Below are 11333 nucleotides of genomic sequence, written 5' to 3'. Positions count from 1 at the left end.
AGTATACTCTCCAACTGGATAGTTAGTTTTGGAACTAATATAATTATATAGGTTACATAATTTATAACCTATTTTGATATTAAACTAAATATTTTAATTCAAAATTATCAATTAAAAGTTTACAATTTGAAATTAATTTTATGATCCAAAATGTTTTCAGGGTTGCTCTTTAGCGTTTCAAAATATTATTAAATCAAATAGATATAAATAATTTTTATAAAAATAGAAAAATTGAACCTCAAAAATTAACTCTTACCAAAAAGAATGTTTCCATTTCCAATAAACATATACAATTAAAAAACCAAGACGAACCAAAATCCATATAAAAATCTGAAATATTCACCCCTATAGTCAATTAGGATCATGATATGATAAAAATTGTATGAACAATGGATTTGTGGAGTTGCGGACTTGGACAAAACCTCACTAACGTAGAAACTGTAGTTGGAAAATGATGTCTTTAGAATCTACACTAATCAAAAGTAACTAACTCTGTAAACTCTCTCCGAGGGTTTAAGTGGCTGCGACAGTTGAGTTCCATGTTCCTCCGATCAATGTCCCAACACCCTCTCCCTTGATTGCTTTCGAGATGTTACCTTGCTTTGATAGATTGAACACCACAACTGCAAATCACACAGGCAAAACAAAAAGTTTCCATCTTTGATCTCTGCACAGAGTTTTCAGTTAACAAAATCCGTTGAAACCCTAAGCCGAAACGTACCTGGGATGTTATTTTCCTGGCACAAAGTGATAGCAGTCATGTCCATCACCGAGAGATCTTTCGAGGTTACTTCTTGATATGTTAGAGTATCGAGAAGGCGGGCATTCGGGTTTCGTCTAGGATCATCATCATATACTCCATCAACATTTGTTGCTTTCAGCACAACCTCAGCATTAACTGGTTTAGAAGGGCCAAATCAAATGTTGTGAGGAAAGGGTTTGGTTTCTGTAGCAGGAATCTTTTCTGCATATGATTCAGATGATCTCAGAGAAATGAAACAGAGAGTTTCCAATAGGAATATCTTACTTTCAGCACAGCGAAGGGCTGCTGCAGTATCAGTGGTGAAGAACGGATTCCCTGTTCCGGCTGCAAATATGACGACCCTACCTTTCTCCAAATGTCTAACTGCCCGTCTCCGTATGTAAGGCTCTGCAACTTCTGACATGCGAAATGCAGTTTGGACACGAGTAGGAATGCCAATGCTCTCCATTGTTGCTTGAAGAAAAATTGCATTCATCACAGTAGCCAGCATCCTGTCAAATTTGATGAACCACAGTGAGACCCAGAAAAACTTCACATGCATCACAAGAAAGCTCATCCGATTGAAAAATCTTCTGGTTTTGAATGCCGATGCTCTCCATTGTAGCTTGAAGGAAGATCGCATTCATCACAGTTGCCAGCATCCTGTCAGAATTTGATGATCCAGACAGACTCACTGAGGCCAAGAACTTCCAAGTGGAAGGCATTTCTAGATCTTGTTTGGAAGAAATGAAACAAGAAATCTCGATACAGGACAAAAGAAGCATATGATTATAAAGATGGATGCATTGCATTCCACCAGAGTGAATGAGATACCCGATATAATCAGCAGATGAACGATCGAGGCCACTGCTTCCAGCCCAAGAGGATCCACGGAAGATGTTTCCTCCTCCAACCACGATTGCTACCTGTTTCAGCAGGCATGTTTTGTGATTTCAGCTTGTAAAGGAATTATCTTTTTGCAGAGAGTTTTAACAACCAGCCAAGGATGCAACCAAGCTATGAACACAAATGAGGGTAAGGATCAATTAACATCTGCTGAGGACAATGGATCAATATGGTCTAATCAATTAGACGGAAACGTCTGGATGAAGGTCTTAAATTCACCTCAATCCCAAGCCGAGTCACTTCTGCAACTTCCCTAGCGATCGCCATGGTAACCTGTTTTATTTAATGCGAACAAACTGAGAATTCTTGAGGGAACACATCAACACAGATATAAGAAAACAAGAAAGAAATGACCTTTGGATCGATATTTTGCTCATTGTCTCCAGCAAGAGCTTCTCCACTGACTTTGAGTAACACCCTTCTCCATTTGAATGACGGTTTCGATATACCAGCTTCGTTCATGTTCACGCAAAAGGAAAACGACGACTGCCTGCTTAAGCAGCCGAAATTCCATCAAATGTTACCACAAATTACAACGAAAGAGTCAGTTAACAAAGTAGAATCAGTCGTGTAACATTGAAAAATCATGATGGGCAAGATTAAGGTGAGCCAAATGCCAGATATTCGAAATATCAAAACCATGAATCTACGAAAGAACTCCACTCAAGCCTTTCAAACCATTAAGCTCAATAATGAACATAAGGCCCTGAATTATAAGAAAAAGAACAGAGAAACCGCACAGCATAACCATGAACACACGATCGACAACTATATCAAGATCAAACATTTGAAACTATTATGCTCAATGCATGAACGTAAAGTCAAAGGCCCATCAGAAAACCAACAGGGAAAACACAACATAACCAAATGGGTGTTCACAGAAACATTTTAACAAACACTTAGTGGGCGTAGAACTCGGAATGGCGGTTACCTCCCATTGACGGCCTCGGGAGAAGAACCAGCGTCGGGGGACAAAGACGAAGAGCAGCTGATGAACATCCGTCTTCTGAAACTCTGTTCGGACAAGGACTTGGGATTGTTGGGTTTAAGAGGGATCCAACAGATTGGGGAATGTGACGAGGAAGATTTTGGAGTGAGAGTAGTAAAGGGCGACAGAGATGTCGCAGAAATCGCCATAGCCGAGAAGGGAAGAGAAATTGGTAATCTGAAAAAATTAAAACATCCAATGGATTCACTACAGAATTGTGTCGCCGCCGCCAGGGAGAGGGTTTTGATTCTGGTCTCCGACTGAAACTGGCTATGGCCGACAAAGAAGATAAGGTGCGGTTTTCTACATGCAAATCTCTCTCTGAGCTTCTGTTTCAAATTCCGAAGAGCACCAAATCTATCTCACCCGGATTTAAATCGTCATTGGAGAATCAAATAAAAAAAAAAACAAAATCTGATTCGGTTTCATAAATAGCAATATATTTAAATAAAGGGTAAAACCCTAAAAAAAATTCAACTTGCAAAAATATATACAAATAAAACTTCAATTTAAAAAACTATCATTCAATCCTCGAACTTGTAACTTGTCACTCAATAAAACCTCGAACTTGCAAATTATTGCTCTAATAAACCTTTGACCGATTTGACCACAATTTCAGGCGATCGGAAATCTATGTATTAATGGATTGTTGATATCACCTTATACACGTTATCAATTTTAATTTAAAAAATGACATCAGCAATCCGTCAATACGTGGATTTTCGATCGTTTGAAATTGTGGTCAAACCGGTCAAAAGTTTTTTAGAACAATAATTTACAAGTTCGAGGTTTTATTCAGTGACAAGTTACAAGTTCGAGGATTGAATGATAGTTTTTCAAGTTGAAGGTTTATTTATATATATTTTTGCAAGTTGAAGGTTTTTTAGGGATTTTACCCTTAAATAAAAAAGAAGAATTTTTTTTTATTTCTTTATTTGCTTTTTTTTTGCTAACCCCATTCGATTTTTATTCAAATATTATTTCATAATAATAAACAAATTATCGCTGATTTATTTTTTTAATTTGATTATTTTTATCCAATTATTAATCCGGGATCGAAATGAATGGAGAATAATATTTTATGCGGCCGACTCCAAATAAACTTGAAAATGAGACGATGTTGTTGTTGTATTTTTTATTGTGGTATACAAATAGCTGGAATCTAAAATCTGTTCGTAGAAAATAGATAAAGAAATCAATGTTTCTTTTGTCACACATCGGTTTTTTTTTCGAACCAAATGTTAATGTTTCAAAGGAAAAATGTACATGTTGTTATGAAATGGGAAGAAATATTAACGATCCGGATATTAGATCGTTAATTATAACCGAAAATTATATTTTTTGGAAAATGGAGAAGAATGTATTTCTTATTAATCTCTCGTTTGAAAATCTACAAATGGAGGAACCCAAATGGCTTATTTATAGAAATTCCGAAGTTACTGTTCACGTATACGGTCGGTGTGAACAGGGTGGGTTCCACCATAAATATATTTTATTTATAACACTCCCCTTTGGAGCCACCATTAGTAAAATATGGTTGCGTGTTTTGGCGATGTCTCGTTAAAAACCTTATCAGTAAAATCCAATGGGATAAAACCTGATAAGGAAAAAAGAGTACAACTACACGCTCCTCCTGAACAAGACATCAAAGGTCTCGTAAATGGCGCATCTCAATATTATGTATATGCTTCTTGAACACCATTGTCGGAAGGGCCTTGGTGAACAGATCTGCTACATTGTCACATGATCGTATATATCTGACTTCAATCTCCTTATTTCTTTCAAGCTCCCGGGTGTATGCGAAGAAATTTTATTCTATCACTTTTGATGAATCATTCCTTAGTCATACTGATTCTCGGTTCGCCTTATGTAATGTGATGACCTTGGCATGATTAACTGATGTGGCAACTAGAGTCTGCCTTTTGAGAACATCATGCTAACGTAGTTCTATTGATTGTGAAGACGTCGCCTGTTTGTGACCTGCCTTTATGTGTGTCTGATAAATAACCTGCATCTGCAAAATCAACAATTTCTTGTTTTGTGTTATTAGGGTAAAACAATTCAAGATCAATAGATCTTTGAAGATAACAAAATATATGTTTAACATCATTCCAACGTCTTCGTGTTGGGGTAGAACTATATCTTGCTAATAGATTGGTAGCGAATGATATATCCGGTCTAGTACAATTTGCAAGATAAATAAGAGCTCCTATTGCACTTAGATACGGTACTTCAGGACCAAGTATCTCTTCATTATCTTCGCGAAGACGAAATAGATCATTTTCAATGTCCAATGTTTTATTAACCATCGGGGTACTTAGTGGATTTGCCTTATCCATGTTGAATCGTTTTAGTACCCATTTTGTATAATTAGATTGATGTAAAAAGATTTCATCTTTCAAATGTTCTATCTGTAACCCAAGATAATACTTGGTTTGTCCAAGATCTTTCATTTCAAATTCCCTTTTTAAATAAGGATGCATCCTAGATTTCATGAGAAGTTCCAATAATATTTAAATCATCAACGTATACAACAATAATCACAACCCCATATATCGTCTCCTTTATAAATACACATGGTGATATAGGATCATTTGTAAATCCATTTTTCAATAAATGCTCACTCAGACGTTTATACCACATACGTTCTGATTGTTTTAGCCCATACAATGATCATTGTAACTTGACGGCACATAACTCTCGTGGTTTTGCTTTCAATGTTTTGGGTATTTTAAATCCTTCAGGGACTTTCATATAGATACTCTATCAAGTAACCCATATAAATAAGCAGTAACAACATCCATGAGACGCATTTCTAAATTCTTTGAAACTGCAAGACTAATTAGGTATCGGAATGTAATAGCATCCATAACAGGAGAATAAGTTTTCTCGTAATCTACTCCTGGTCTTTGGGAAAATCCTTGTGTTACAAGACGAGATCTATATCTTACAATTTCGTTGTGCTCATTTATTTTCCGCACAAACATCCATTTACATCCAACAGGAGAAACTTATTTCGGTTTGATAGCAATATGTCCAAATACCTTTCGCTTATTAAGCGAATCTAATTCAGCTTGTATAAAATCTCTCCATTTATTCCAATCTGGTCTCTTTTGATACTCCGAAATAGATCTGGGTTCTGGATCCTCATTTTCATCAATTTCTTTTGATATATTATAAGAGAATATATCATCAATCTCTTTGATTTTTTTTTTATTCCATAATGTACCATTACTGATATAATTGATTGAGATCTCATGATTACTATCATCACAAAGTACTTCATTTCTTTGATTGGGAACTCATTCCTCCAAATCGAACATTTCATTTTTCTTGGGCCCTTAACTCTTTCGGAGGTTTTTTTCTTTAGAACCAATAGGTCATCCACGCTTTAGGCGTGTTTTGGAATTTCAATCCGAGCAGGAACATTTGTTCTTATTTTCTTTCACTTGTTCTTTCGGAATTTCAATCCGAACAGGAACATTTGCAACATTCTGCAAATGTATAATCCTTTGAACTTCTAGTTCTCATTGTTTTGTTGGGGGATCAAAATGGGATAATGATGGTGTACATCAATTAAGATCATTTCCATTTCCCAACATTTTATAATTTTCTTCCCCTAATGGTGGGAATTCAATTTCATTAAAATGACAAGCAACAAAACGAGTCATAAAAACATCTCTAGTTTGTGGCTTAAAATATCGTATAATGGATGACGAATCGTACTCAATATATACTTTCCGAAAATTCATGCCCGATTTTGACTTGTGATGGTCTAATTATTAATTTTCCTCTATAACATGCATCACAAGAAAGCTCATCCGATTGAAAAATCTTCTGGTTTTTTAATGGATGACCATAAAAGTTTTCGATGATTTTGCTCATCATAATGGCATCGGGATAACCCAATCGATTATGCCAAACTTTTGAACATATCAGTAAACTTCTGGTTTACTATGATATGTGATTCAATCACATTGGTATTAGTATAATATAATCTCGATGATAGAGTGGGTAATTTTTTCAACACATACTTTTGTCCGAATTGATTGAAGTGATATATAAATACTCATTGTCATCCTCATTCATAGGTTCAATATGATATCCGAAGATTTAGCCATATTCGTTTTCTAAGAACAAAACAACATGACAATCATTACAAAAAAAATAGATATATTAATAATTCATAATATCATTACTAACTTATGAAGCATAAATAGTGATACAAATCAGAACAACATATCATAAAATTATTTATACATGAGAATGCATATGTAGATAAGATTGATTATATAAACTATGCAAACATTTATATTGTTTTTATTCATAACCGGTTTCATCTTCAGGATGGGCAAAATCATCAGCGAGGTTCATGTGTGAAAAGTCTTTAGCACCACTAGTATCATCATCATAATCACTCATGACATGATTTGTCTCGATGTCTTTCCCTTTTATTTCTTTAATCGACTTCTCATAAAGTTCCACCAGGTGTTTAGCGGTGCGGCAAGTATGCGACCAATGTCCCGTCATTCCACACCGGTGGCATGTACTTTCTTTCATCATCTTGTTTGGATGATCATGTCCTCCCCCTTTATTACTGTTAAAATTATGGTTTTGGGATGAGTTTTCTTGACCACTCTTCTACTCCAACTTTGGCTAGCCCTACGACTGCGTCTTCAGCCCCGACCTCGACCTCTACCTCGAAAATAACCACGTCCTCGGTCATTATAAGACATAGCATTCACTCCAGGGAATGTCATTTTTTCTATAGCATTAGCTTTATAGGGAATAGTTTATTTTCTATCGCATTCGCTTCAGGGAATGGTACAGATCTAGTCGGTCGTGACGCATGGTTTTTTTTATTAACAACTCATTATTTTGTTCAACCAATAGGAGATACGATAAAAGCTCCAAATATTTTGTATATCCTTTTTCTCGATATTGTTGTTGGAGTATAATATTCGAGACATGCATTGTTGAGAAAGTTTTCTCCAACATCTCATTTTCGGTGACTGTTTTCTCCACATAATTTTAGAATCGAAGTGATTCGATACATTGTCGAGTTATATTCGCTGACATTCTTGAAAACTTGAAATCGGAGGTGCATCCGTTCATGTTTTGCCTTGGGGAGGATCACCGCTTTTTGATGATCAAAATGGTCTTTTAATTTTAACCAAATATCTGCAGGATCTTTGATTGTTAAATATTCTTTTTTCAAATCATCATGAAGATGATGTCGCAGTAATATCACTACCTTTGATTTATTCTCGTTTGATGTATTTTTTTCTTTAATGATTGTACCAAGACCTTTTGATTCGATATGCAATTCAGCATCCAACTTCTATGATAAATAATTATTTCCCTATATGTCGAAGACCTCGAACTCGATATTTGTCATTCTTGCCATTATGACTAAACAAAAAAATTGTTATAATTAGTAACACATAAACGAGATGTAAGACCGCAATGCAAATTAAAAATAAAAGTGGATCGGGATTTTTATCGAAGAAAATACTAAAAGTTGCTGCTAAAATTGGTAGAACAAAGAGAATTTTGATAAAATTCATCTTGAGAGATTTTTTTTTTCGTGGGAGAAGAGAAGAGAATGAGACAATTTGGTGTGGGTTGTTTGAGTGAATGGATAAATATATTTATAGGGTAAAATTTATTATTTCTAGCCGTTGGAGAGGAGCCAAAATTTGATTTTTTTTTATTTTTGATTTTCTTAAATGTAGCCATTGGAGAAAAATAAATTTTGAAAAATTTATAAATGATTTTACCAATTTATATCATAAAACTATACATAAAATAATTTATCAAAACGAATTGTTAAACTATTTTGTAAAATTAATTTATCATATTATGTATATAATTAACTAATTATTGAGGAAACAAATAATTTATAATTAATTTATTGATATATGAAAGAACTTATAAAACTTAATTTGTAAATTTTATTACTAACACTTTTTTTAGATTAAGTTCAAAATTTTTTCGTATAAATGACCATCAATAAATTTATATTATATATGATAATATTTTGCATGATGAATATTTATTAATTTATCGTCTGTAGAAGTAAAATAATTCAGGCGACATTGTCGTTCATACATAATAAACACAATAGTCTATTAATAAGTAAGACGGCATACCGTCCAATATTAACAATTAAGACGGCATAACCGTTTAATAACAAATAAATAATTAAGGTGGCATAGCCGTCCAAATTAATAATTAAGACGGCACAGTCGTCCAATAACGAATAAATATTTAAGGCGGCATAGCCGTCCAGATTAACAATTAAGGCGGCATAGCCGTCCATGAATAATAATCGAGGTGACATAGCCGTCTATAAATTAATTATAAAGAATATCGGTATTCATATATAGCTTGGAGTTAATTCCACTCAAGCATCAATCAATACATGCATAGACGGACCCACATGTATGGGAGTGGGGTCTCATGCCCCATATATTTAGGGAAAAAAAATTAATTTACTTATATTTGTTATAAAATTTTGATAAAAAAGGTTGAAGGCCCCCGTTAAATTTTTTCTTAGACCCCCTCCCATTCTTTTTTTCTTTTTCTAATTTCTTGTTTCTCTAAATATTAGGTTTTAAAATGTCCCTTTTTAGTCTTATTCTCTAAAAAAAACACAAATCTAATATTTTTTGTTTATTCATCAATTTCTATATTTTTGATCATATTTATAAATTTGTTTATATATATATATATTCATATATTTTATTTATAGAAAAACCAATTGACAAATATTTCAAAAAAAAAACTTTTTTCTAAGATAAAAAACTTTGCATCAATATAGTAAAATTTCAATCAGTAATATATCACATTATTAGTTTAGATCTCTCTCAACAAATTAATTTACATGATTTATTTTAGTATCTTGATGTGAAAAAAATATATTACAGACAGATTTTTAATGATAAATTTGTGAAAATAATTTTTCGTAATCATTTTGATGATCAATTTTTGAATAATTATATAGTTTATTTTATCGAAAAAGATATATTTCAGATAATTATAAATTAAATTGTTATAGATAGATTTTAAAAAATAAAGAATAGTAAAATTTAATAATAGAATATAAACATTGTTTTGACATATTTTATTAACTTTTTTATAGATATTTTATATATAATAATTATGGAACTCATAAATTTTTCTGGATCTGCCACTGAATATATGTATATATCATAAGAACGAAAATATTTGTATTAAAGATAAGTTATCTTATCTATATTGGTTATAGAAGAGCGCTCGTGCTGATAACGTGTTATGAAATCGGAAGAAATATTAACGATCCGGATATTAGATCGTTAACTATAACCGAAAACTGTATTTTTTGGAGAATATAGAATAATGTATTTTTTATTAATCTCTCTCTTGAAAATGTACAAATGGAGGAACCCAAATGTCCTATTTATAGAAACCCCGAAGTTACTGTTCACGTATATGGTCGGTGTGAACAATACCGTATGTATGAACAATAAATCGGTATGAACAGTAATTGTGAGATTCACCATAAATATATTTTATTTATAATACATGTATATATATAGTTAGAGATTTAAAGGGTAAAATCGTAAAAGCTAAACTTATTATAACAACATACTTTATAAGTTTAAAAATTATGATATATTTTAAAAGTTTAAAAATAAATTTATCCAATTAAAAAATTAGGAATTAATTTTTAATCATTTTCAAATTTAAAAATTTTACAAGTTTTACCCGTAGATAAATGATAAATCTCACATCATTTTTTTCCCATTGAAGACAAAATTGAAGAAGCAAAAACAAAAACCAAGGTTTCAAATAGATGTGAATGATGTGTCATTCATTACACAAAGTAGTATTACATTCAGGGCCGTCTCAAAAATATTTGGGGCCTTGTACAAATGTTTAAACAATATTTTTATTGTGAAAAATATTAATATATTAATATAAATGATTATAATCTAAAAATAAAAAATGATTTGATGATAACATTTCCTTTTTAAAAAGTAAATAAGTTATATTTATATATAAAATTATAAATAATATTTCAAATTTTTTGTTATTGTACATCTCTTCTATATTTCATTTAAATTTAGATAAAAGTGTAACTTTTTAAATTATTTATTATTTTTATTATCAATAAATTTTGAAAATAAAATAGGGAAAGTAAATAATTTAGAAGTATCTTAAATAAAATATTTTATTATAACTATAAATAATTTATATTGGTGAAGAGTTTTGGTAATGGTTTTATGTGTTATGTATAATTTAATTAAAATTAATAATTTTATAATAAAAACAAATTAAAATATGGGGACCTCCCAATTTTGGGGCCCTGTGCCAATGAGCTGAATGGAACACTGGGACGGCCCTGATTACACTGTAACACTGTAGCTTTAAGACTCAAATCTAACTATTATATAGCCTTTGGCCGAGTCCGTAACTATGGAACGTCCGAATCGCCCCGTCCCGCCCCGCCGTCGCGATCACAATTCCCCACGCGCCGCCGTTGAGGGTACTATCATAATAAAGCCCGTCTCCAGGGGTATCACGGTCATTTCGCTTCCCGGCGCTCAAAAGCTCCTCCTCCGGCCACGTGGCAGAGATGCGACAGGAGCGAGGGAAACTCTTGAGGGTTCGCCGGTGGTTGTCTCCGGTCGGCGTCGAAACCGTCGTCCCCGG

At 32.9% G+C, this 11333-nt stretch overlaps 2 protein-coding genes across 3 annotated transcripts in view; both read right to left on the bottom strand.

The window, feature by feature from the left end:
* Positions 1-293: 293 nt before the first annotated feature.
* LOC104820422 (uridylate kinase-like) lies at positions 294-3021 on the bottom strand. 2 transcript variants are annotated; one of them, XM_010550864.2, is made up of 8 exons: positions 2580-3021; positions 2003-2138; positions 1868-1921; positions 1577-1668; positions 1351-1405; positions 1028-1199; positions 722-898; positions 294-623 (listed from the first exon to the last, which is right to left on the bottom strand). In XM_010550864.2, exons 1-8 carry the CDS (start codon positions 2783-2785, stop codon positions 514-516), a joined length of 1002 nt encoding a protein of 333 aa, XP_010549166.1. In that variant the 5' UTR covers positions 2786-3021; the 3' UTR covers positions 294-513. The 2 variants fall into 2 exon arrangements, with proteins under 2 accessions (XP_010549166.1, XP_010549167.1); XM_010550865.2 differs by lacking the exon at positions 1351-1405 and having other exon boundaries at positions 1028-1254.
* A 3935-nt stretch (positions 3022-6956) lies between these two features.
* The window catches only part of LOC104820461 (WD repeat-containing protein 44), a 7834-nt gene continuing 3457 nt past the window's right edge, over positions 6957-11333 (bottom strand). Inside the window, exon 8 of the mRNA XM_010550903.2 lies at positions 6957-7103. Coding sequence (XP_010549205.1) covers positions 6957-7103 — 147 coding nt within the window. The remainder of the gene's footprint in view (positions 7104-11333) is intronic.

The sequence above is a fragment of the Tarenaya hassleriana genome, unplaced genomic scaffold (genome assembly GCF_000463585.1).
Source record: "Tarenaya hassleriana unplaced genomic scaffold, ASM46358v1 Cleome30, whole genome shotgun sequence".
Classification (NCBI taxonomy): domain Eukaryota; kingdom Viridiplantae; phylum Streptophyta; class Magnoliopsida; order Brassicales; family Cleomaceae; genus Tarenaya; species Tarenaya hassleriana.
Note: the sequence above shows the minus strand (reverse complement) of the source record. Positions and strands in the feature narration are given on the sequence as shown.

Bases quoted from the DNA above. Each gene is read 5' to 3' on its own strand.
- LOC104820422 (XM_010550864.2), bottom strand. From the start codon at position 2,785: ATGGCGATTTCTGCGACATCTCTGTCGCCCTTTACTACTCTCACTCCA. The intron at 2,139-2,579 runs GTAACCGCCATT...CTGCTTAAGCAG, and splicing joins CCCGAGGCCGTCAATGGGAG to GCAGTCGTCGTTTTCCTTTT. The intron at 1,669-1,867 runs GTGAATTTAAGA...CTGCTGAAACAG, and splicing joins TGACTCGGCTTGGGATTGAG to GTAGCAATCGTGGTTGGAGG.